Source organism: Odontesthes bonariensis, chromosome 20 (assembly GCF_027942865.1).
Source record: "Odontesthes bonariensis isolate fOdoBon6 chromosome 20, fOdoBon6.hap1, whole genome shotgun sequence".
NCBI classification, from domain to species: Eukaryota; Metazoa; Chordata; class Actinopteri; order Atheriniformes; family Atherinopsidae; genus Odontesthes; species Odontesthes bonariensis.
The window spans coordinates 19,461,347-19,488,689 of record NC_134525.1 but is presented as its reverse complement, the minus strand read 5'-3'; the positions used below and the strand labels follow the sequence as shown (position 1 = coordinate 19,488,689).

Here is a 27,343-nt window from a genome sequence, read left to right as displayed (position 1 = left end):
AGTGTCGAAACAGTTCAGCTGAGACCGTCGAGACTGAGCTATCCCAAATGCCCCATGAACTGATTGATCCCTGGAGTCATGTCTCGTAAAAACATCTAAGATGATTAGAGTCATTAATGTTCTGATGACGTGTCACGATGACTTGGCATGTTGGTGTAACTCAGCTGCAAGAAATAGAATAACCGGTGTAAATTGTTGTGAAGCATATACATAGTTTTGTCATTAGTTCAATGCATGTGGACTTTTGTATCAGAAGTACAAGCCCTTACATAGTAAAATTGGAGAAAAGGCTGCGAGGACAGACCAACAATGGAATGGATCTATGAGGATAAGAGCAATGACAGGAAATTCACTTTTTTTTTTTTAAGCTTTGATTTAGAAAAGGGAATTGTTTTACATTGTATGTCCATGTACACAAGACTGAGTGTGGTTACTGGAATGGGACATTAATGAACATACTTATCATTGACTCTGTTTATCACTAAGATAATGTCTGTGAGTTTTGTAAAATGATCTCTGTTTTTCAGCCACACTCGTAGCTTACTTGAGCAAAATGCCAGGGCTTCACCTTCTTGTTAATATCCAACAATACAAAGCATCATCATGCTATAAAGCTGCAGACAGCAAAAACCCAATAAATTGCACGTACTGTCTGGCAGCCTTGTGTGATTAGGATGGACATGTTTTAAAATGGAAGGATTCCCAATTAGCCAAGTCAAATTGTTATGATGGGACACAGCAGCAAGCCCATCACAAGCACCTCTTATTAAAATGTCACTGGTGATGAATGAGGCTAAATCAGCACTGCGCAGGTTTCCTTTCTGCATCTGAGCAGGGAAGGAGACACTGTACCTCTCCTCGGTCATAGCTCTGTCTGGGATACGCATGATCACAGAGAGAGAGCCCAACAAGCACCCAAGATGCTTTCCATTATTCGTTTATCCACACTTCTCTGTTTGTGTCCAAATTCTAAGGATGACACATGATGCTTAAAGGCAAAAGGAAGGTTTGTCCACCCAGTTGACCTGCCTCTGACACAATAACGTTATAGTCTAATGCTTCTGGTTTGAGTCATAATGTGCTCATATCTTTTAGAACTCTAAATGTGGACAGCAGTGTGTCATGTACAAACACTGTGCTATCCATCCCCAAAGTTGCGTGTGTGTGCGTGTTTGACACAGAAAACGTGACCACCTGCTTGAATATTACATGTGTTTTTGCTTTAACAGTCACATGGGCCTGTTTTATCTCCACTACAGCTATACTCATCTATAACTGCCACCAGAGTTCTATAAAAAAAACCTCCTTCCTCATCATGGCCAAACTGTGCTCCTGGCCCCTGGGTTTTGCAGCTCCTTTCTGATGAGGATTTCTGTGGAACACGACTCCAGAATGGGCTGGATCGAGTTGCTGTGGATTCCGCCTGCCCGCCTGCAGGGTCTATAAATAGTCTCTGTCAGATATTTTCACTCCTGTGCTGAGCACACTCAGTGGCAGAGCAGTGTATTAATATCCACAGTGACCAGAGTCGTGCCTCGCAAGGGAGAGAGTATGGAGAGTACGGAGATGTGTGCACGGAGAGAGAAAGGAGGAAGCTCAGCAGAACTACACAAAACCACTAGGCTGTCATCTTCCCCTCTGCAGACTCCAACTCTAAGAATGACGTCTTCATGTCTCACCATTTCACATCTCCACAGTGTGTGCACATGCGCATACTCAGCTGATGCTAAAACGGACGTAAACTGAGCCACCTTTTCACCCAGATTATCTCATGCTGTAACTCTGAAACAGCAAAAACTCTTACGTAATCTGTTATGATGGAACCCGCAGCTGAAGGGGGCTATGGTTTTGACCATAACAGTAAACAATGGGTCATAGACTCAAACTGGATTGTGCAGCACATGAGTAACATCACAGTGTGCGCACCTCCCAGGTGCACATTGATGACAGAAACCGAGAGAGCTCAGATGAGCAGATGAGCAGATAAACTTCCATATCTTCAGCTGTGTGGAATTTGATGGGAAACTAAATCTAGAGGACAACCAAAGGGCTTAAGTAGACTACTGAGGACTGAACACAGAATGAGTTGATACATGTGTAATGATCATTTTTACCACTTGGCACTGAAACATAGATGCTGTTTGTGCATTTTTTTTGTCTCAACTTCTGTTCAAGTGGTAGTAATTAATCATTCCGGTCCCGGTCATGTGCTCCCCAGCCTTCACAACCTCTCTCACACACACAAACACACGCAAATATCCAGCGATTGCCTTGTGTAACAGGGGACGGCTCTGCATGTGCAGTTGCAAAGCATCACATGTGCGACTAAGCAACCTGAGTTCACAATACAATATTCATACAGCGACAGATAATGCAGCTCAGCTTTCAAACTCTGCACTTGTTTTGGATAATTGGGACACTTTTCCTACTTCGGTTCCTTTCTTGTTGAAGCAAACGCTCTCCTGCCCTTACAGTTCTTGTTGAAAGACATACATATCAAAGCTGAAAAACTGCTGCAACAGTGTGATGATATTTATCACAACTGCATCATGTGTCTGCAGTAGCATGTTGGACAGAAATGATCTGCACAGCTTGCAGAACTATGCCTCCGGTGGTGGGGGTCGGTATAATCAAAACGGATCATAGTAACAGTGCTGCAATACAGTCAGAGAGGGTGAAAAAATATACTAAATGCATTGGACATTAACTCAAGTAAATAGATTGAATAGCAAAAAAATAAAAATGAAAAACTCAGTCATCTATGGTTATATGTGAGTTTGTCTTAGTGGTGGATTAAATTGCATGATACTACAGGTGGCTGGTTATTTAATCCAGTCCAGCATATGATACGAGCGTAAAAGCTGCTAAAGTAATGAGTTTATACGCATCTAACAAGGGGCTACTCAACCAATTTAGCTGTAATGAAATTAAATTCAAGCTCATTCTTGTTCTGGTCATGTGCTTCTAAGCCTTTGTGACTCTCACTCACAAAAAGACACAGACAATGATTTCCTTGTGTAAAAGAGAGAGGGGGGGGGGGGCGCTTTCACAACGCTGAAGAAAAAAACTTTTACCAAATCCACGAAGTTCATCTCTCATCAAATCCATGCAACCAAGATTAACCCCGATGACATAAAGAGGGGGAGATTTTCTCACATGTTAAAAGGCTCCCTGGAGAGAAGTGGAAGACATTGCTGTAGCAAAGACAGGGATAGGTCTAGATCTGACAAATCTGTCAGCTTTCCCTTTTATTCAATTATTTGCTTTTATATCTGCATTTGGAATGACAGATAAGAACTACAGATAAAACTTAGGCCATGTGTATAAAAAGTATAGAACATGCAAGGTGCCACAAAGATTCTCTCTGGCTAGGAAATGTCAATATTGTGGCATGTCTCAGATAAGTTCTGCAGATGCGTGCTTATTTGACGGTATTGCAGAACAAAGTGTCACAGCCAGAGATAAGAGATAAGTGCTGGCCTCTGAGTTTGTTCTGTCTACGCAGGACATTCCAGGAGCTGCGCTGTGTGACGTCTCACAAAGCAGATCACATTTCAAAAGGCAGTGGCCACTGGCCCACAGTAAAACCACAGAGCTCCTTCCTGGTTGCAGCTGATTACTCACAAACATTAACCAACTGCAGGACTGGCTTATTAGATAAAGGCAAGCGTACACACAGAAGCAATTCATTTCTCAGAAATTATCAGGAAACTAAATAGATACACTCTGCTTTTCCTTCCTTGGGTTGAAAGAGACTCCACTGTATGCCGTGTGTCATCTTTTTTCTCAAGCTTCTTTCCTCCTATTCCTTCCTTCACCAGCCTTAACTGGCGCCACAGGAGGGTCATCTGAGGTTCCACATCTGAAGGGAATTTGGAGAAACAACAATCGTACATTTTTACAGAATGAGACCATGAATGAACCACACACAACGCTCAAAATGCTTTGACCAGCAAAAGCACGGCATCACCAACCAAGAAAAACTCATTAAACACTTTTAGGCTTCATTGTTGCTCATATGCCACCAATTATCCTGATGCAGACAAAGGCTGTTTTAGCCCCCATGCGATAATTATCTCCTGGCAACTCTAAATCAGCCGGTGACAGTGGTTGGGTTATCCTTAGAGAGCAGCAGAGAGTGGCCTGATGCAGTGCTGCTGCTGCGTGCTGACAAAGGAGGAACAAAGGTGAAGCTGTGAGTACAAACTGTGCACACAGAGTGGAAACCTGATATTCCAACTCTCGACTTGCACTGAACCTACAGGGAGGAAGAGTGCGTGCTTGCATGTGATATCGACAGGGGTGAACATCAAGTCCTGCAGAGACAATTACAGTGCATGCGTGCATGTTTGTGTCTGCACTGTACTTCTGCACCACAATTAATCATCCACGACCAAACTGTGCCAGTGCAGAGCTGAACCTGCTTTGCATGTTGTGGCTCGATTAGATCTGAGTGCCAAAATGAAAAAAAAAAAGGAGAATATTTCAATACATGAAAATCATGCACTTACAAAGATATTCTAAGTGATTAAAAAGCAGCCAGGAAAGATAAACGCTGTCTTTGGCTGCAGAGCAAGCACTGTGTTTGTGATCATGCACAGTTCAGTGCAGTGCTTCTGTGGGCTGGCCCTGACCCGGCACTGTCATGTGAAACCCCGGGCACCAAGCTTCACTGCTCAGCTATGTCGTCACCCCCTCCAGGCATGTTTGAGTGGCCAGGGAGCGGCTGCCCTCCTAAGCTTTGCAAAGCAGCTTAGAAGCTCCAGCCTCCTCCACGGTGGCCACACGTGTGAAACGCACACTCTCACTGACACACGAACACATGCAGGCATGGCCGTGCACGCCGCCTGTGCATGGTCATGCTGAGGTAGGCGGGCTTGTGCAGACTCTCAGGGACAGGAAAGAGGACGGATTAGGTAGTCGTGGTCACTCCCACTCAGCTGTACCGAAGCACGTTTTCTCTGGGGTACAATGCACTGCTCACACACCTGCAGAAAAGCATGCTGGACACAGAGGATACACACAATGTACTGCTCTTTACCACTAGTCATGTTCTTTTTTGAAAAGGGTGGGGGCGACTGTTCTAACAAATCACAGCCATGTGTTGGGAGAAGCTGACAGTGTGTTCCGGAACTCTGAGAGCTGGAACGAAGACTCTTTCCTAATAACACATAGATTTCCACTTTGATTCTTCCATCAGGCATGGAACACAAATGAAATGAAAAATACTTGGTTTTCTTCAGTTTCTTTCACTGTTCCCCAAACCATGATGCAGCATGGATGAAATGCAACACCTAATTAGAACCCATAACGTGCAAGACAAAAAAGAGCAAAACAAAAATCTGGTCTCTCCAACAACAGAGAAAAACACATGTTACGTGTTCAGTATTTAGTTTTAGACACACAAATGTTTTGCAGATTAATTTGACTCCCACTATTGGTGTCTTGTTATTATGTAGAAGTAAAAATCTAAGCTTATCTTTTTCTTATTATCTTAAAAAGAGTCAGTATGGATGCTTATTGTGCAAGAAAGCTTGCTGATTTCCTTCAGGATTCAGTTTCTCTCTTTTATTTGTGACTCAGCTAAAGGATAAATATAAGCACCTTTATCACACTACTCATTCTTCCTCTTGTTCTTCATCCTCCTCCTCATTCACAAAAAAATGCAGAGGATCTGAAACATGTTCTTAAATGTGGTATAAAACATTTGAAAACGTATTCTGGCTCGTAATCGTCATCCCTGAAGTTTTGACCGCTGTTGTCGCAGATGTTTCTCACAAGCCTTTCTTGTTGCTTCTGCGGGGGCGCTCTCTGATTGTTCAGCAAAACTGTGATGGCCATCAAATTTGCAAACTGTGTCAAGTTTCGGTATCAGTTCAAGCAGAAAACAGCATTGAAACTTCACTGTCAGTTCCCGACACTGCCACAGCAGTATCCTCTGACACTTCCACGTACACCAGCAGCCGTGTGATTCATATCGATGTGGTTTCAGAAGGGAAAAAAAAGTCAACTTCTTTAAAACCTTGCATAAAACAGAAGTTCAATTTACAAAGTTGGTTATGTATAGGTTGAGTTTCGTTTAGTTTATTCCAAGCAAAAATAATATACAGAACAAGCGGCTAAGTATTTGTGCAAATTCAAATAAGCTTGGAAAGGAGTGGGATGAAGACAAGCTTATAGATTCCCACCCCAAGTAAGGCAAGATGTTACCTGATCTCACCAAGCCAGCCTGCAATATCAACACTCTTTTTGGCATTTATCAACTGGCAGCACTACAGATCTACAGATTTATATTTGATCTGTATTGATACAGTAGGTTCAAAGTGATTTTTTTCGAAAATTCACCAAGTCAAGATCTGATGCATCCTTCAAATTTTTGTAAACATTCGACAACACAATTCGAGAGCACACAACATGCTCTTATGTGCCTCTGTGGTGGATTTACATACTAAGCGATTACTTTTGCATCAAACAGATCATACTGAGATTTCTTTGTTATGTTTTTAGGATTATGAGATATCTCCAGTGTTCATTAGGAAGGCTGTTATCAGGATCTCTATTTAAAATCTTGAATTCTGTTGACTCATTCATGGCGTACACATGTGTGACAGTCATGCAGTCACCAGCTGAGCATATGATGGAAAGAGGGAACTAAGTTGTTTTGGCACTATGGTTTTGTAATGTCATCCTGACATTTCTAAAAAATGTGGAAACAAGAAGTAGCAAAGTTAGAGCACTATGGTAAAAAGCAGGAATTAAATGTAACAATAATGATTATATATATATATATATATATATATATATATATATTTTTTTTTTATTACACCCTTATAAAGAAATATATATATATATATATATATATATATATATATATATATATATATATATATATATATATTTCTTTATAAGGGTGATCTCATTCCAAAAGTAAGACTGGGATCTCAACTACAGATGGGACATTTTTAACTAATTGGGCTTCCTCCTGGCATCAAAGCAAGCTGGCCAAGAAACGACTGATGAATAAATAAGATATTCCAAATGTGCCAAAAATGATTCTAACAAATAAGCTAAGCAAGTCACTGGTTCGCTGAAGCCTTGTTGTTAACAATATTCAATAATAGATTATTTAAGGAAACATGCCTTCTCCCACATTCATGAATGATAAGCCTGTTTTTCTCAAAAGGCTTTGAATGAGCACCAGCTAGATTACCTCAATTACATATTGGGCAGTATCACTAGTAGGAGCAGCATGAATCACACACACACACATACACACATATCACTGCTGAGTCACATTACATTACACATCACATGTCATTGTGCACGCATATAGCTGTCTCAGACAAACCCAAGACACATAGCTGTGTGTGTGTGTGTGTGTGTGTGTGTGTGTGTGTGTGTGTGTGTGTGTGTGTGTGTGTGTGTGTGTGTGTGTGTGTGTGTGTGTCACTTGCATCTAACAACCAGCATCACATGTTCTGACAAGCACCACAGAGTTCAGGTTTGCTTTTCTGTACAGAAACAACAACAACAACAAGTCCTCAAATGTTTTAAAAAGTTTTCAAAGCCAATATCAATCCAATACATGATGAATTAGATTTGTGCTGCTTATAAACTCATTTCACTGTCACAAATTTCATCACCGGCCCAACTTTACTTGTTAGCTATGACCTTATCTTCCCCAACGACCTCGCCTCTGCTCTGCTATGTTCTGTGTTATTTTGGTGCACTTTCATGAGATAATTTGGCCTTGGATAGGCTCACCGTAATGTTCCCATGTAACCCGAATGTGGTCAGGAAAGACAAAGCGTGCTGTAATGGTCTTTAACGCCCCCTGCTGGATTACATGCGACATTTTGTTGAAATAAGGTCAATCCCTCCTCAGTTTTTTTCATTCACTAAAGAAAGGCATGCTCACTCAGAAGGCACATTCAGTCACATGCAGGCAGAGCAATGTGTCCATGAATGGGTTCCACTTTTGACTCTAATTTTGCTGACATTCAGATGAATTCACCCTCAAACCAGACACCAATCCTCCTTATAAATGCACGGCTGGTTTAATCTAGCTTGTTTTAAGCCCAGACAAGGCCAGTAAACTTCCACTAATAACACTGCACTGTTCATAGTCTTACGGTGGCGCATTGTATATTCCCTTTCATCTCCCTGGTGCCTCTGAGACAGAGACAGAGACAGTAGTGGGTTTAGAAGGATGAGGGTTGTAGTCAGAGGAGGGGCAGAGGAGGGGGAGACAGCCAGGCTGAATCTCTCATTTTTGCCCCCGGGGTGTGTGCTGCTGCTGTTGCTCTCTCTTTGTCTGAAGACTGATTAACACAAAGCAAGACCAAAGGGAGTACATATGAATTGTGTGCCTTGACAAAAGCAGAGAGGCTACTTAAATGTTGTAATGCCTTTTATGTTTTAGATCACAAAGAAAGAAAAAACGCATCTCAGTCTAAAATGAAGTGTAGTAAAAGTATTGTGTTTTTCAGCATAGAATGTTTGGGAAATTTACAACAAATTTTTAACAACAGCACATATGGAAAAGTATGCACATTTTCTGGGTGTTCCACTGCCCCCAAGTGGTAAAAAAAATCAAGCACTAAAATGCTTTTTTAGCACAGCATATTTGAATTTATTGTAGTAAATCTCATCACAGGTTGGGACAAATATCAAAATCGCCTAATGTTTATGTATATCCATATAAAAATCAGTACTGATATGTGCCTCTTAAAGCCTCATTCACTATATATGTACAGTATATATTTTAACGAACAAACTCCTAAGCTCAATGGAAGGTGTGCATTTCTAGTAGGTGTTAATGTTGTCAGCAAGGTCATGAGGAACCAGACCTTCCACCTGCTCTTCATTAACCCCTCTGGGTCGAGAGTTCTTGGAATTCTTGGGTGGAGACGAACTTCCTCAACACTTGTTCCTTGCTTGCTCTCTGACTCAGACTTTAAGACGGTCAGACATTTGAAGTGTATTTTTAAAACTAGGAACCTTTAAAAAAAAAAAAAGCAGTAAAAATAAGTGCAGTGTGAGGAACAAGCTTAATAGAGGGGTTGTGCTGACAACTTTTTCTGTTTCCAGTAAAGTGCATCGGATTCACTTTTTGTTTCTGGTAGCAATGATTTAATAGTAATGAGCTCAAGAGGTAGGTTAGCCCAGGGCTTTAATGCATTTAACGCACAAAGTATATGAGCAGTTAGGACACAACGTAAGGTTGCTTTGTCATGTAGTTCTTAAAACCAGACAAAACTGCGAAAAATGGTCGATTGGTTTGTTTACACTGTCTGTAACCTTGTTCAAAGGGGGCCCCATGAATCAAACCAGCACCTTTTTCCCCAAAATAAGTGTTCCTTTGGAAGTTATTTACAAACTGTCCAGCTAAGATATTGCTGATAACGCTGAACGCCTACACTGCAAATGAACTATTCTTATATGGCACTAAAAGTCTGTTAATTTGTAACGAAAGGACTTCTGTTAATCAGTGCCAAACTAAAACTCAGCACACACAAATGGTCTCCAGTCCATCATAATTCCTATCATTTCAGTATGTCCTGCACTTGCTCTTTGTCTAGATTCAACTCCAATGCCGAAATGACCCAACAGCCTTGAGGATCAATAAAGTTAATCTAATTTTATCTTAGTGGATGGTGTGCTCCTGCTCAAGCATCAAGTAATTACATCTGGGGCTTAACCAGAAATCAAAAAACAACAATTACCCTGAAAGCCCAGGAACCACAAAACTCAATAATGGTTACAGACACTTGATATGGAGCAAAATGGCCATCATCAACCCCAGCTTTTTAAAAGACGACAGGGCAACTTTGTTGTTTGGGGATTTACAGGTTATCCAATTGCTTGCCAGTCATAGACCATTTTACACAGTTAGCAGTAATCAGGAAGAAAAAGGACTTTGCTCACAAACCCTCAACAGCGTGTGCTGATCTTGTGATGCTGCGGAAGTGTGTCCTGTTGTTGCAGCGAAGAGACACTGACTGACATCTGTAAGGTAATTCTACTGAAATTTTCCTCTGTCTGTAAACGGAGCAGTTTCTTTACTCCTCTGCATTGTTGTTCAGTGGCATGACAACCTTGCCTTAATTCAGTGATACTGATCATTGATGTCAAAAGCTGCCATTTTTATACATGAGCAGGAAAATTAGGACAATATTTATGAGTGGAGTTAAAATGAACGGGATTGTGCTAATGATTTTCTATCGTGTATGCTGGGTGATAGACTTATTTGCAAGTTGTGTGCTGCTGTGACGTGACCATGGATTGGAGGAAAAATCTGAGACGCACACAGTCAGTGAAGAGCATCCCGTCATCATGTGACAAGCCGACCTGGACAGACACAAGACTGCGGGACAAGACAACATCTGTGTCCCAGTTAGTGGCCAGGTATAAGAAACAGTCTACTCACTTGTTTTGCATCTGTCACTACTAAACACACAATTCAGCCTTACGGTTAGTCCATGTGGGCAAATATGCTGTTTGTGTATGTGACAGGTATCAAACTAAAGTGGAAGTAAGCCCACTGATTCAAGCAACTTCAGGAGATAATGCTGCAGGAATGACAAAGCCAGCTTTGAGTGAGGTAACCTTGTTTTTGAGGTCCGTGCACAGTGAGAAAAATAATCAAGGCAGCTTCAGGCAAACCCATTTGTCCTGTGTGTATCATTCTCAGATTACACCATCTCCCCGACAAGGTACAGGGACTCTGGAGTCTCTGATGAGGAGAAATGAAGAGAAGGAGCTGGCTCAAGCCAAAACCAGTTTGACCCGCAGTAAATCGACCAGTAGCCTTCAAAACACTACCAACTCCATGGAAGCTCTTAAGGCTCTCTTTGAGATGAAGGCAACTGCAAAAAACAAAGTAAAGAGCAGTTTTAAGGCTGCGGGCGTCACGTCGAGTTACACTGCAAACATGCCAGTGATGAATGGAGAGGCCAAGGACGTGCAGGTTGCTGCAGAGAAACAGAAAATACCAGCTGAAAAAAGCACTAAAATCAATGCAGAAGAGGATCACGTGACAAGAAAGGTAAATACACCTGTCCTACAATTATCAGTCATATAGTTCTTGTCTGTGTATGTAGATAGATGTCCAACAATTTGGAATTTTATCATGTTGCTTTTTCAAAATCAGAATCACAACAACATGTGCTTCTATGCAAAAAAAATGACTAATATCTCTATTGTAATTTGCATACACAGTAATTAAAATACCTGCTGCATGCATTAAAAATGAACTGTTTTACTAAGTTAGTATTTAGTAGATCTGCATGCACAGATTTCCAGTTATGTGAAGTCAGGTTGCTTTTTAGGTCCCTTAAGAGGTTTGAGCTTTTGAATGGGGGATCTTGAGGACTCCTCACCGTACTTTCTATACTGAGAGCGATACATTTGCATTCTGGCTTATCCACACACTGCTTTTGTGATGAGGTGAGAGATAAGCTTGCAGACAAGTTCCCTGATCTTCCTTACACGTTGTTACAAGTTTAATGACGTAATATGTGCATTAACATATTCAAAGTCTGTTTGTCTGCAAGAGCTGAATTTACTTCTTTTCACTTCACAAAACAACAATATAAGCTATTTCTCCAACCTTATAACCACATGAAACTGCACTGACATACAGAAAGACAGACCACTAAGGAGCATCGGTTTGTTCATTTCTCTCTCCAGGTGGTGAATCAGACCATGGTGGAAAGGAAAAGAACAATAGGGGGCATTGATTTTGAAAAAGTTGCAGCATCGCAAGCTGGTGAGTTCTACACAATATTTTTCCCTTCCTCCGTCAACAACATTTATCTAAACTCTGTAATGCCAACACTGTGGGATACACTGGGAAATTAGTGAAAAGCAGCTTTTCGCAGGTCAAAGGTGTTCTTTCTTTATTGTCATCAGCAGATCTTAGGCTCGAACATTTTATGGTTTGATGAGGGAAATTAGAAAGAGAGTAACTAAAAGCTGCGATAAACTGCATGTGATCATATTAAAAACATGTCCAAATGGATGCATCATTTACGCGTTCAGGTCAAAATCCAGTTGATAAGCCCATGACACACTGCACGGCCCTGATCAAGGTAATGAGGAAACTGTTACTGGCATCATGTCCTCATACATGAAAGACACAATAGCCCTCTAAAAGTTACATTGTTTGCACTGTAGTGTCAAGCCAAAATTAGATTTTTTAAATTTTTTTAAAAGAGTAAAACTATTCAATTAATTGAGAGAAAACAAAGTGAAACCTATTTTTTTCCTTAAAGATAAAGGACAGAAACATTAAAATACTAAGAGCATTAAATGCAAGTCAAAACCAAGGAGTTCAAATAAGGTCAGAGAAGTACAGATAAGTCCTGAAGTGCAAACCTTTAAAAAAAAGCTTTAAAAAAAAAAAAGCTTTGAAATCAAATCTGTATTTAATCGGGAGCCAGTGGAGCGATGCTTAAACCTGAATGAGACTGTAATTTTCTGCTACCAGTTAAAAAGTGAACCAGCTGAGGACAGGACAAAAGAAACTGGCTGATACCCAAGTACAGGCAGTTACACTAATTCAACCTTGAGGTGATTAAGGCTGAGATGACAGATAACCAGGAAGGTGTCAGGTTGGCAATCTTCCTCAACTGGGAACAAAACAAGTTTGTTTGCCAAATTTCATATCAGAATATATCACTCCCAGATTCCTGGCATGGGTCTGAGGTTTGACAGCCATGCCATGAAGGCATCCGACTGAAATGAACACTGATCAAAACAGAATAACTCAGGTCAAAGCTGTGGGTGACAAGAATTGAGCTATACAAGGATCTGTGATTGACTCAAACTGGTGTGGGCAAGCAGGCCACTTCAGAGTGGTACAGAAATAGCTGCCATGCAACAAGTCCTGAATAAGTGCAGGGGGGGTGAAAGGGTCAGCTGTCTCTGGTGCAAGGATGAGACAGAAAGAAGGAGCAGCCGAGAGAGACAGAGGCAGCTTTGCAGGACGCAAACCAACAGGAAATTAGACTGATTTCCCAAAGATTCAAAGAACTAAGAAGACGGGGAAGAGGGACTTGGGAATTATTCGTCTTCTGTGAGTAGAGATTTGTACTTTGATTGATTGCAGATATTCTCTGAAACTTGCCCACTCCTATAAAGCCATGAATTTGAATAGGATTTACTGAAGGAAGATATATTGTCTTTGATTGAAAGTTTCTACAGCTGTGTGATGTAGTCTTAAATATTGCATATTACTGAAACCTTGCTGCCAAAAGTAAACAACTCCCACGTGTCTGCTTTCCTAACAGACAGCCGCTACTGGACCACTGATTTACCGTTGTGACTGTAAACAATATTCAGATGCTCGTCTGTTTACTTTTGCGCTTCTACGCTTAGTCAACTGTAGCTGCAGTGACTCGCCTGTCCCTAAACTCAGCATGTGTGTCAGAGGAGTCAGGTATCTTTCCTGCTCCACCACGGGTGACATTTATAACCCGACCACATGACAGCTGTTAAATATCAGCTCAGGAAGTGTCATTACTGGAAACCCAAATTGGTACTCGCTAACAATCTGTTTGTTTCACATGGACACGAATATGTAGCTGAAGTCATCTGTATTGTTTAGGTTTTACAACGGATTACAAACTTGATTTAGAAATTGTCAACACGGATCTCCCACGGCTCTAATTAGGCCCTTTTTTAAGTATTGCGCAGTGCAATGTATGTCATCATGCGGATACATTTGTGTGTGTGCAATGTCTCTGCAGATGAAAAGAGGAGGTCAATTGCTGACTTCAGAGAGAGCTCTTTCATCCAAACCAAGGAGACACTGTCTGTCTCAGTCAAAGCGATTTCTGCTCTCTATCTGTCCAAGGTGGCAAAAAAGGAATCGACACAGAGTCTTTCCAAGCCGGTAAACATCCCTCTTCTCACGCTGTTATCCTTGTTTCAGATCACAGTAAACTATGTTAATGCTCTTGGTGCTGCACACAATTTCCAGTTAACAAAAGATTATCCCTTAATTATGATTGTGATGATAGCATTTATATTATCCCTTGTGATCAGGATGACAGTTAGGATCATTTATATGGTTGTGTTTACATTGCATTTCTCTGAGCAGAATCTCATAGATGTTGTACTTTTAGAAAAAGTAAAAGAGTTAAATGCTTACATATTGTGTCTGCTGACACGGTAACAGCTAAAGATTGTCTCAATATTACATGCTGCCACAGGTTAGGGTAAATAGTACAACCCGAAAATGCTGTATAACATGTTGAAAAATGATTTAGAAAAAGATTGCAAATCAAAGAGCATATTTGTTTATTTTGTATTTGATGCATAAAGACTTTCAGTGGGGTGGCGCTGGGTAGGAAGTGAACACTCTGTGAAAAATTGTGTAGGAAAATAATTCTAATAAAAGAAAAAGATTTTTCAAAGGCAATAACTCAAAATCTTGAAACAAAGGTCAAGACTGAAAACCAATACTGAATGTCGGGCAGCACTTTTCTGCAGCTCTACGCCTTTTATTTTATACTGTATAATAACATTGAGAAATGATGACATTATTAATGTCTGATGGGCAAAGTCTGGTAGCCAGACAACACCGCCTTTGTAAAGTTGTCTGATCTATATGAACTTTTATTTCCACACAGGAGCAAGATCAGCCGCGTGAATCTGGAAAAAGAGTAAAACTAACCAAGGTAAAGCAGCACGTCACCAGATCTTTAGCATGATGGTGTGGTTGGTGCAACTGTTCCATGCGCATTTGATTTGCATTGTCACAATAACATAAAACCTTATCACGGTATCATATTCCATACAACTTAAAAAAACAAAAACACGATTGTTCTTTCTGAGAGGTGAACAGTTGCCTTGAAAGAACAAAAAAGATATTATATGTCATTCACTATACAAAAGCATATTTGTTTTATTTTGTGGCTGCTGGTTGCCTTGGAGTGCAGCTAACCCATTTACACCTAGCATGTGGAAAGCAAATCAACAAGCTTGAGTGGGTGGTATTACATGGCTCTCACTCCTGTAAGTACCTTTTAACCAGTCTGGAGCATGATTTTCAGTGGATGGCTAACTCCTGTCAAACATGGATGAAATAGTAAGAGCATTGCTTTGTTCCTCTAAGATGGCAGAGGACTCCCAACAAAGGAAAGATGATCTCTCCCAACTTCCTACAGACAAATATCAGCCAGGAATGGAAGATGTCACTGGGACCCATTTTCAACAGTTAATACCATCCCATTTTTCCAAAGAAATGTTATACCAACAACGGCAGAAATGTGAGCTGAGGCGACTCCTGAAGCACACCCACCCAGAGCTGAAGATGCTGGATGATTTTGTGGATGAGGAGTTTGCTGAGGTTTTGAGCTCAGAAAGTGCGACAGCTGGTGAAACCGGATACGAGGGAGAGGTTCTTTCAAGATGCTTGATATTTGAGAACTGTGGCCTCAGTAACAATGCGCCTCCTCACACCCCCAAGATCCATATGGCACAGGGAGCAGTGGAAAGAAGGGATTTCAGTAAAACGTCAGCAGGTTTTGAGAGGCCAAAAGAGGGGCCTTGCACTGAGAATGTTAAAGCAATCATGGAGGATAACAAATCTGTCAATTTTAGGCAAGATCCTAACAGAGAGTGTGAGGATGAGATGGTAAGAATAGATGTTCAAGCTACCAGAAGGATATTTGAGAGTCAGTCTAGATCAAATCCAGAGAGTTTTCAGGAGTCAGGCGATGAGACAAAAGTAGTCAAAACACAAAACAAGCTGGCTGAAATGCTTTACAGAGCGAATCTGCAGAGCAATCAGAGAAGTAGCGGCACTAATTTGGAAGAACAGCCTCAGTTGTCGTGCGTTCATGCAGCTGGTCAAAGAACTGAATACGACTCTCCTGGTGGAGAGGAGGTTCCTCGTGATAAAACTCTCTTTGAGAGGGAGTCCACAAGTTTTTCTGATTCAGAAAGCCGTGATGAAATGATTAAAACAAGTGCAGGTCTTTTCAAAAACAACCCTTTTATCTCAGGGAACATTGAGAGAGAGCATTCTACTTCATTCTATACTTCAAAAACTCAGAACCAAGTATGTGAGGACTATCTGACTGCCAATGTGAAGACCAGAACCCACCTGTTTGAGTCGATGCCTTTTGACAAGATTAAGCACCAAAACAAGGATGACATTGAGACGCTGGTGGAAAACATTATGGAAACTTTGAATTTCCTCCACCGTGTTAAAGAAATACACTCAAATGGGGCAATAATTGAGGTGAATGAGACAATGATTGCTAAAAAGGCTAAATTTACAGTATCGGAGAGCGGACCTCAGATAAAATATGATGAGGTGGCTGAAGGAGGTGCACAAAACTTCATTATTCAGTTACTACCACGGGTAAACCTAAAACCCCAGATCTGTTACTTAAAGGAAGATAGTAAGGGCTGTTTGGACACCATGACGGTTGATGTAGGAGTTCAACAGCATCATTTCAATACAAGTAAAGACACTGAGTTCAAAACTGCCAATGTGATGCAGCTTGTTGAGGATATTCTCAATCAGGACAACTCTCTGAGGAAAGGAGTGATCATTCAAGATGATGTAAGCAACTCTGCTGAAGTCATTGTTTACTCCCTGTTCAAGTACTTCGATGAGAAAGATGTGAAGAGTTACAGCCCTTCACGAGGTGAAGAGTATGGCAAACCTGAGCCAGAAATAGGTGGCATGAGAACTATAAGCGCCCCTTCAGACACCTCTCAAGACCAAACGCACCCATTGTCAGTCAGACCTGAAGTAAAAGGGAATGTAAAACTGTTCAAGAGTTGCATTGAAAAGGGCGACTTGGAGTATTTAAAAACTCTTCAGGCAGAGCCAACAGTACAGGAACAGGAGCTCCCTCAAAGCCAAACAGTTGGTGGGGAAGACAAAGAGCTTCATCATGAGCAGAGAAGCGATCCTTCTGGAGAAAGTGACACAGAGTGGGCCCCGGTGGATGTAAAGAGACTAAAAAGCTTGTTCTCTGGAGAAAAAAGCCACACGCAGGAATATTGTATTCAATCTCCCACAATTTCAAAAGTCTCACTTGGAAAAGGCCAGTCCTCTGTAGAGCGCAGTATAGAGACATCCCTCCAGCAGCAGGTGGAGAATACCTTTAAGGAATATGGAGGACAAAAACAAGAAGATTGCACACCTAAAGTTGTGCCGCATTATGAGACAAGTAATGACGATAGGATCCACCAAGCTGAACTAGTGCCAGATAATGCCGATGAGATTTCTGACCTCCAAACAGCTATCCAAAACCTCCAACAGACTGCGACTGAGGCCAAGTCATTTAGTCACTTATTACAAGAAACACAACAAATCCCCACACAAGAACCCACTGAGAAAGCCACCGTCCCTTCCACATCAGATAATGTAACAGATTCGAGAACAATAGCAGAACTGCCTCAACAACATGTAGACCAAAAGGTGGAGTCATGTGCAGAATTAGGGTGGAATGAACTCTGTTCAGCCTCAAAAAAAACAAATAAATTTGACAGGCAACACGTTAACACAGAGACATCCAGTGAAGGCAACGTATCTGAGAACGTGCAAACAGCTGAGAGCTGCAATAAAAAGGGCCAGGAATGCTCAGAGATAGTGCACAAACAACAAAATCCAACCGCTGTGGCGTCTGCACGTGGTTCAGAAGTAACACCTGCACAAGAAGAGGAAGAGGAAGTTGTTTTTCAGGGTACAATTCAAGCAGCACTGGAATCCTTGGAAAAATCAAACATTAACGTGGCAAGGGGAGATTTTAAAGCAGCTATGATATACAGAAACTCTAACAAACCACTTCAAGAAGGATCACAACATGTGGCGGCTGTTAAAAGGCCTCATAGTGAGGAGTTTTGCCGTGTGACTGAACCTGAATCAGCACAAGAAGTGACTTCAACAAATGCCGCGCCTGCACACAAAACCCAAACTCTAAATAAATCAGATAAGAGTGCTGTTTCAATGACAAGCAAAAGGCCGACTGGTCCAAAACCAGCAATTCCACATAAACCAGAACATTTGAAGATGAAACAAGGGGATAAGGAGGTCAGTCAACCAACACAAAGAGATCAGTCCATCAACAAAAAAAATCCAGAGGGAACCCAAAATAATATTGTGAGAACAAAAGAAACAGCTCCTCAACTTCCTCAACCAATGCCAAAAACATCAGATTCGTGTAGAACTGAATCTGAGAGACTCGTGTTTAAATCTAACAATGAGACAGTGAATCAGCAAAGAAATGAGCTTTCAGGTGAGGATGTACAGATGCTGCAAGAAACTGAAGCGAGACATGAAATCCAAGGTTCACAAGCTACCTCAGAAAGTCAATCAACAGATAGAAACACCATCATTGGGAAACGGGAGATAAATGCTGTTCAAGATGAGTGTAGCCCTCTGAATGTAGCAGGAAAAAGCAGCATGAATGAACCAGATGAAAGCCCTTTGGATTTCCATGAAGCATGTCAGAAATTTGGAGGTCAAACAGTGACTGTAAAGAGGACGGCCCCGGTAAAGCCAAAAAGAGTAAAAATTGCCCTACCTGATGACAAAAACCCCACATGCTTTACTGAAGATAACACTGGGGATACATTTGTTTCAGCACATGCAGCTCCAAAACCAGCTGATCCGTCCTCTAACACTGCTGACAATGAAAACAAGCACGGCCGAGACGTGAAACAAGAGAGCAAAGTTGAGATGAGGGAAAAGAAAGCACGCATCGAAACAGAGGATGAACGTCGACAGCGACTTTCTGTTCACATGGATGAGATCATCAGAGGGAACATACCAGCAGCCATGGACATTTTTGATAACCTGCGAAGGCAAGAGCAACTACGGAGCATTCTCAGTCGAGTTGAAGAAATTGAACAGGACACGAGTGAGGTTGATGTAAAGTCTCTGAGGAGAGTTTTTGAGAACGTCCCCGACTGGGTTGTCAGCTCCAAAGGAAAGAAACAAAAAAACGTTGGAGTGGAAAAGAAAGACAAAAGGGTAGCATTACCAACGGATAGAACTGAAAGCAAGACCTCAATGGCCCACGTTTATGGAGATCTTGAGCGAGCTAGTGAGGAAATCATGAATCTAAAAGAGCAGACTTTAGCCAGACTTATGGACATAGAGGAAGCCATTAAGAAGGCCCTTTATTCTGTGTCTACACTGAAATCTGATTCGGATATTGCAGGTTTATCCTGTCTATTCAAAGAGTCCTTGGGGGCTGTGCAAGGATCCTCATCTTCTGGTAATATTAGCAAAATTAGCATCGGCTCGAGCAGAACAAAATTACAGGAAGGACAGGAGAGTTCCACCTCACAAGGAAACAAAAGCACCGATGCGGCCTCTGCCAAACAGCGGCCAAGCCCTCCATCTTCTCCTGCATTTATCTCCATTCAGTCAGCAGCTCGAAAGATGGAGAAAGCAGGAGCAGTTCCACCGGAGACCTCAATCTGCCCAGCGTGTCAACAGAGCCCCAAAATGGAGGAGAAATTTCGGACAACAAAGATGATGACATGCAACAGTCCGGCTCAGACAAGAAAAACAGACAGAAATGGAGGCCAAAAACAATCCAATCACAGCCCACTCAGCTCTAATCGAGAGGTCAGTGTGCTGAAGGTGCAAACTGACAGTGAAGGGAACAGTATTGCGGGGACTATCACAGAAAATTATGAGAGGACTGATAACTTTTGAAACAGGTTTTTACTCCTCCAATACCTCCACTGACACTCAGCACAAAAACCATGACAACCACAAGTCAGGCCGTGATCAGTCCAGCTACATATCAGGTCACTGCTTATCCCGAGGTTCAGCTGCCAATCAATCAGATTAATGCCTCAATACTTAAATAGCTAAATGCTCACATTCCCATTAAGTATTCACATTCTTAATGGGGAAGCTGTCATATATATCATTTTATTTGCAAAGAAATTGCTTATGTTAGCTACATTGTTACCTTATTTATGTTTGTTATTAGTTTTAGATTTTCTTTTTTTTTTACTTTAGATGTAATTCTTTTAACCTGTATTCTGTGTTTACCCTTAACAGTTAGCTCACACTGGCGTTAACTTTTTGCTTTTGTCTTTGTAATGAATGCCTTTTGTGGAAATATATTTTTGGTGTCCTTTAAGTTCAGTGTCATTTTTCTCATCAGTTTGAACCAGCGAGCCGAGAGATGTGCTCAGCCTGTCTGAAGCCCGTTTATCAGATGGAAAAAATCGCAGCGGACAAATACATATTTCATAAAACTTGCTTCTGCTGTAAAAAATGCAAGAAAAAACTAAGGTGGGATATAAACATATTCTGCAGAGAAATCATCTGCTATATCTATCAGTGTCTGATTATGAATCTCCTCCTTTACCAAAGTGAGTTACTGGCAGTACCGGTTGCTAATTTTTATTCATTTATGTTCTTACCCTTTACTGGCTCAAATATTAGACGACCTTAGATATAAAACATCCTTTTTAAGACAATGAGAGACAAGAAAATACAACAGTAGGAAACTAATCTAAAATATCTGAAACATGCATTATTGAATCAAAATACAGATTACTACATCACAAATATGTACAGACGTGTACTTTTTATACTTATGAGGTTCCAATAAGCCCAAAAAGCAAAGAGAAATAAAAAACAAGAACAAAAACAAGAGCTCGGGTCTAACGAGCAATTTAACGGCATTAAATTACATTCTAAATATAATGTCTGCACTCAGTGAAAAGGAAAGGAGACATTTTTTTTTAATGCTTGAAAAATATCACGTCATGATTTCCCAATTTGAAAAGTGATACAGCACATGTTCACTTTGAGAATTACGCACTAAAACATTGTGGGACGTTACGCTGCATTGCACTTATTAAGAACAACAGCTCCAATGCGACGAGATATTGGGCAAAGCTTAATATAAGGGAGGAAGAAATTAGTAACAACGGGTAAAACTATTGTATTTAAATCTAAGAAAAGAAAAGGATAAAAACTCAATTGTTCAATTGTGTGTAAAATTAAGAAATGGTAAAAAAAAAAACAATCTTAGAGGGTATTTTAGGACCACAATCAGAAAACAAATGTGCTAATTAGTGAAACTACTAATTGAGACTAACTAAATTCAATTTTATGGATATCAGACTCAAAGTGCAATGAAATAAACTGCTTTTATCATAAAAGTAAGGCAAATCTAAAATTTGTGGATTAAAAATGAATAGCATAAATAAATGATAATCACCTCCAATAACAAAACAACTTGTTCATTTAAATAAAGAAAAAAACATTACTCTGGTTGGCTGCTAAGCGAGTACAAAATGTATAATTAGAGCTACTTCTAAGTAACAAAAATGTCGGAAATGTTCACGCCTTCTGACAGCGAGGAGCTGAGTGGTTAACTTCAGCTGTAGTCGTGCAGTGCAAATGGAAGGCGGAGATTTATTAACATCGCAACATTAAGGCTACAAACAACCCATAAAGGTGACAGGCTCAGTTGGAAACTGTTGGTAAAAGAAAACATCAACTTCTTACTTTTAAAAAAGTTTTGGCAAGAACCATCATCATACATTTGGCCCAGTAACTAGTAGAGACTTAATCTTTCCTCAACATGTTCAATCCTGAACATGTTATGTTATGTTACTTATTGATTGCTGGACTGATGAAATTTACCAGAAGTATGTTTTTTCAACATATGGAACGAAATGTGAACTGCCGTTTGCTATCAGTAGGCTATCATTCATTTTGTAATTTGTGTAACTACGAACAATCGAGTCATTAATGCTATTAGCTCCACCTGAGGTTTTCTGACATGTTAAAAGGATAGACAATTTGAAGTGTCACTAACAAACTTGTGCTCATTTGTAGCATGTACAGTTACACACCTTTAAATGGTGAATTCTACTGCATATTTCACTACCAACAACTGTTCAAACGAAAGGGGAATTATGATGAGGGCTTTGGACACGCTCAGCACAAGAACCGATGGATTTTGAGGAATGACTCCAATATGGCGACTGAAGAATCTGAGGCATAAAAAACGTGAGTATCAGCAGGCGAGGCAAATGATCACAACTATCTAATTGCTACTTTTTACACCTAATCACTTCGATGGTTTCCATTCCTTAAAACGGTTCTGTTTGTATTCTCAGTTTTGAGATGGTGACTATGACAAGACAGAAAATTCTTCTGAAGCTGTGTTCGAGGCACCGATGTCCATCTTTTACAATGTGTCTATGTACTGTATGTCCAGAAAGGAATGTTAAGACTACTTAAGTGCAGCTATATCTGAATATTTCATGTCCGCAGATGTTGATTCATGTAATCATCTCCTTGTAATTCAATCGATCTGACTAAATTACATTTAGCCCTTTTGGTTTGTAATTACAGCCACAAATCAGTAAATATTAAATATTAAAATAAATATTTTTTTTACAGTGCTTTCATGTGGAATTGTGTTTGGAAATTTTGTTTCAACTACTCAACAAAGACGAATCAGAAATCTGTGTATTTTTGTTGTTGCAGCATTCCCTTCACTGGCATTTCTGCTGTTGTTGTTGTTGTTTTTCTATAAAGGTTAAATAATAGTAATGACCTGAATCCGACTTTTCTTTGCTGTAAATTTCTGAAGAATACGCTAATAAAGGGAAAACACTGTGATGTGTAAGATGATTGACTAGTCATGAAGAAAATCAGGATCACATCTGTGCACAAAGCGAATAAAACCAAACTCTCCAGTTTCCATTTGTTTCACTCCAAAGTTTCTCGCATGAATGACTTTTTTTTTTGCATTACTTTTGTACAGCATAAGTTGTTTCAGACTTTATTTGTCTTCCTTTGCTCTCAGTCCCTTCAGGTTTATTGTCCTCGCTATCTATAAGCATTAATCAGCTGTAGTTTTACAGTCACTTTTACTGGTCCTCGTGTCTAGTTTGTCCACTAAAAAAGCAAAAGCTGACTCGGCGATCTCACATTCATGGTTTGTACATTCACAGATTACTTCCATGAATTAGCAGGAAGAAATATCCTGACTTTGGTCCCTTGCACTGATTAAACTCACTTTGGAAACACGTGACATACTGTTTCCAGTATACCTTTTCTGTAGACCCTGTGGTCAATGCCCTTAACCAAACCATAAAGAGTAAAAGGTTATCGGTGACCAGTGTAAAAAGGGAAACGTGGTTCAGATCAGGCTCAGATTTGTACACCAAGCTGCATGAAAGTCACACTTCCAGGTGGACTCCAGAAACAATCATGCATGTCATACTTTACTTTTATATTAAATTCAAAGAGAGGGCCATGTTTGGTTTGCAAGAAAAACTCCTGAAGAATAAAAGTAAGATAAACCTTTATTATTCCCACAGTGGGGAAATTCACAAAATAAAAGTGCTACTACACACATGAAAATATCTGATCTACTGTGTCATGTCACTACAGGATATTGTTTCCTCCCAAAAGTTGCAGGGCAGTAAGAGGAAATCCTTCGGATCATTATGTTGTCAAAAGTACGGCTCAAGTAGAACTGTTTTCATTTGATTTAATCCGATTCCAAAAGCCTATTGTCATGTTGATACAATGAATGACACCTGATGGGTCACATCTGACATTATGCCTCTGTTGTTTGTCAGTATTTTGACATAAAGGACAGAGATCATCAGTTTAAACATTAACTTGGAGGATGAGACTCCTGCTGACACTGACAGTTAGTGGCTGAGATTTGCTCACACCGGCAACCGTCTGTTCCATGTTACACTTTGAGGACATTCAGCCGGGAATATGAGCAACTTTGAGCAGATCCTCAAGGAGATCGGGGAGTTTGGCTTGTTTCAGAAGCGCTTGGTGGCTGCATTATGCATCCCCAGCATATTTGTAGCTTTCGATGTGATCGGCCAGGTGTTTACGGGCATGAACTTCCCACACCAATGTAACACTGACTGGATCTTGGAGCATGGACCCAACCTTACAGATGAGAGAAAAATAAACCTCACCATCCCAGTGAACAGCAACGGAAGGTTTGAAAGCTGTACAATGTTTACGCCTGTTAATTTGAGTCTGGAAACCATTGAAAAGTATGGAATTAACGCCACTTCAGGATGCATAAATGGATCAGATTTTGAGGCCCCTAAAGGTGCCTCAAGCATCGTGACTGAGGTAAGAGATACTTGTTTGTTCTAAGCAATTTTGGAAAAATGCCTTGAATGACTTGAAAAGAACCCAAACATGTACATTATGTGGTGTTTTTAGGAATGCTCCCTCTGCCTCTATCGCAGCCTAGGGACCCACTGCAGCATCAGCTTTTGGCTCTCATATTTGTCACTCAATGACTGACTGACACTAACTCAGTGCTGACTTTACACTACCGGTCAACTGAAAGGCATGTGATTAAGTCACTAAGGAGCTGTAATGGTAACATGTCAGTTTTTTTTAATCTAGCACTGTTGTAACAGTGTGCTTGATAACTCAGAGTGCAAGAGTAGGAGAACCCCCACCCCCCCCAAAGTACAGTGGGGCTACGATTAGCGAGTCAAGCATGTATAATCGAAGGGCCAATGCAAAGAAGCCAGTTTGACGATATCACCATAACTCATTATCTATTTACTTTTTATTCTTCTCATGGATGAGATTTCAACTGGAAACTAAAAACCCAGCTTTTCGAAAGCCCATGAAAATCCAAACACACACCTGGATTGGTGATAGGAAATGTGGCAGCTATACGGAGTTTACAAAACTCAGAAAAAAAATGATTCAATTTTAGTTTAAACAATAACATGAAATCTGCTAAACAAGTCCCCTTTTGGCATGGTTTACAGTTGACCCAATAATTGTAACTGCCTACAGTTCTCACATAATTAATTAAACTCCATCTTTTTTCTGCATTTCTCTGCTTGTCCTCCTTCCTGTTGACAGTTCAATATGGTGTGTGAAAGGAGTAGTTTGATTGAAGCGTCACAGTCCATCTACATGGCCGGGCTTTTGGTCGGAGCGTTTGTGTTGGGGCAGGTGGCTGACAGGTACGGATCAGCAACTCAGTGTAGCTGAGCACTGTCCTGTCCAGACTGATTTAATGTGTGACAAGTAGATTTAGTGTATATAGAATAGTGTGCATGGTTTTTCTATTAACATTTCTGTGCAGTTCTTGTCCTGTAACAGCTGCTTACGACTGCATGTCGGCAATGTGACTTGAATTTGACTTTAATGGTCCGAGTGAGTTCTGCATTCAAAAGACGCTGCGTTGACCCTTGAAAGAAAAATGAACAGAAGTGACTCTACGTTACGTACAAAAAGCTGAGAAAAGTCATGGTTTAATTCAAGTGTGCATTTCAAGGTGATCAGTGTCACAGTTGTGCCTTTTCTTTGCCCCAGGTTTGGCCGACGCTTCGTGGTCCTGATTTCACTCCTTCTGCTGCTGGTGTTTGGTGTGAGCTGTGGTTTCTCCCCCAATATCTATGTTTACATCGTTCTCAAATTTTTTTGTGGCATCTCAATTTCTGGCATCATTGCCAATGCATTCGTCATAGGTAGGTACCGTGTTTGCAGCTGAAATTTCAACAGATGTCAGGACTGAATGCACTTGATTTCAATAGGCATAAGCATTCATAGGCATGATTTTGTCTGTCATTTTGCTTTGAAGGCGGAGAATGGAGTGAATCTTCAAAGTTTGCTCTCTGCACCATTATCTGCCATGCTTTTTATCCACTTGGGCTGATGATATTGTCTGGTATTGCATATTTGATCCGGAATTGGAGGATCCTGCAGCTGGTGCTCTTCAGCCCTCTTGTCCTTGTCCTGGGAATCTTCTACTGGTCAGCAGCCACTCTGGCCAAACTAGATGCTTATAACCAAAATCATAGAAACAGAAAAAAGTAATATGACCTGTGCATTACAGTTTGTGATTCTAGGGTTATCTGTCAACTAGGATTCTTCCAGAGTCAGCTCGCTGGCTCATCACTCAGGGTAGGAAGGAGGAAGCCATAAAAGCAATCCGGAGAGCAGCTGAAGTGAACAAGAGAAACGTACCAGAAGAACTGCTAGAAAAAGTGAGCTGCATCACACACACACACACTCGCTTCAAACCAAAATCAGACACAGTAAAGCCCTCCCACTCACTAATCACACCTAAATGATGTAGCTGGAGGCTGAGGGTACAACCAAAAAAGGAACCATGTTGGACATCTTCAGATTGCCATATCTGAGAAAACGTGCTCTCATAATGAGCTGCGCCTGGTGAGTTTTTATTTCATTTCACTTCATATTGTTTTAAGGGTTTCACTGAAGATATATATCACACTTTCCAGGTTTGCAACCAGTCTGATGTACTATGGACTGAGCCTCAATGTTGGCAATTTTGGTCTGGACATTTATCTCACGCAGTTCATCTTCGGGATAGTAGAATTTCCCGCACGGCTGGGCATTTTGCCTCTCCTGCAGCGCTTTGGAAGAAGACTTTGTCAAGGAGGGGTGCTTCTGTTTGGTGGCATAGCTTGTCTTGGGATTCTAGCTGTACCAAGAGGTGATTTTTTAAAACTTTTTTTATTTTTATTTTCACTGTTTGTTATCGATTAGGAAGGAAAGTCGACCAAAAATTTATGTTTATTCTTTATATTTTTCTCTCAATGCTTTTAGGCATTCTCCACTTTTGTCTGTTTGACTAAGTATTGTGTTATTATTCATCCATCAGATCTTCCAGTCGTGGTAACGGTCATAGCTGTGCTGGGTAAATTTGCTGCCACTGCCAGTTTTGCAACAGTCTATGTTTATACTGCAGAATTATACCCCACAGTTTTAAGGTAAGACACTAGTGACCTAAAGCTAACCTTTAGGATATGCTTATATAGATGTATTGGGAGAAGATGGCCTCTTTTCTCATAATCAATGAAGTAGGACTGATGATAACTTCACCTCCTGTCCCGGCAGGCAGAACGGTGTAGGTCTGAACTCCATGTGTGCTCGTGTGGCGGGCATCCTCGCGCCTCTGATCCGGCTCCTGGATGTCTATCATTACACCATTCCCATGCTGATCTATGGCACTATCCCCATTGTTGCTGGGGGTCTCTGTGTACTGCTGCCTGAAACTCGCAATGCCGAACTTCAGGACCATGCTGAAATTCAGTGAGTTTCCAAATCATTTCACAGCAGAGACATTATCTCATGGATATCAAATTAAATTGAATCAATAATTGACGGGTTTTGCCGTTTCAGAAAACCTACAGATGAAACTTCTGAGAGGACGCTCTTCGCTCAGGAAGGCAGGAAGGAAAAAAGCACAAAAATGTGATTTTTGGCTCATTGCTTGTTTAAAAAGGGGGCTTCCTCTCCTCGTCACATCATTTGTTTGATTGCAGTCGGATGCAATCATGTGTCACATTT

The 27,343-nt window shown here is 40.8% G+C and overlaps 2 protein-coding genes across 2 annotated transcripts; both read left to right on the top strand.

The window, feature by feature from the left end:
• The first annotated feature begins 10,279 nt into the window (after positions 1–10,279).
• LOC142370523 (uncharacterized) lies at positions 10,280–22,718 on the top strand. The gene is made up of 9 exons (XM_075453100.1): positions 10,280–10,407; positions 10,516–10,603; positions 10,694–11,047; positions 12,943–13,078; positions 13,752–13,897; positions 14,637–14,684; positions 20,154–20,284; positions 21,845–22,018; positions 22,129–22,718. The coding sequence occupies exons 1-8, from the start codon at positions 10,280–10,282 to the stop codon at positions 22,011–22,013; spliced, it is 1,200 nt and encodes a 399-aa protein (XP_075309215.1). The 3' UTR covers positions 22,014–22,018; positions 22,129–22,718.
• Positions 22,719–22,795: 77 nt separating this feature from the next.
• Positions 22,796–27,089, top strand: LOC142369909 (solute carrier family 22 member 13-like). Its single transcript, XM_075452322.1, has 9 exons — positions 22,796–24,127; positions 24,884–24,987; positions 25,340–25,494; positions 25,608–25,779; positions 25,893–26,013; positions 26,106–26,200; positions 26,272–26,486; positions 26,655–26,763; positions 26,891–27,089. The coding sequence occupies exons 1-9, from the start codon at positions 23,753–23,755 to the stop codon at positions 27,087–27,089; spliced, it is 1,545 nt and encodes a 514-aa protein (XP_075308437.1). The 5' UTR covers positions 22,796–23,752.
• Positions 27,090–27,343: the final 254 nt, after the last annotated feature.

Coding starts and splice junctions, on each gene's coding strand:
- LOC142369909 (XM_075452322.1), top strand. CDS start 23,753: ATGAGCAACTTTGAGCAGATCCTCAAGGAGATCGGGGAGTTTGGCTTG. Junction 25,780..25,892: donor GTCCTGGGAATCTTCTACTG/GTCAGCAGCCAC, acceptor TCTGTCAACTAG/GATTCTTCCAGAGTCAGCTC. Junction 26,764..26,890: donor TTATACCCCACAGTTTTAAG/GTAAGACACTAG, acceptor CTGTCCCGGCAG/GCAGAACGGTGTAGGTCTGA.
- LOC142370523 (XM_075453100.1), top strand. CDS start 10,280: ATGGATTGGAGGAAAAATCTGAGACGCACACAGTCAGTGAAGAGCATC. Junction 11,048..12,942: donor AGGATCACGTGACAAGAAAG/GTAAATACACCT, acceptor GTGCAAGGATGA/GACAGAAAGAAGGAGCAGCC. Junction 20,285..21,844: donor AAATGCAAGAAAAAACTAAG/GTGGGATATAAA, acceptor GCTCATTTGTAG/CATGTACAGTTACACACCTT.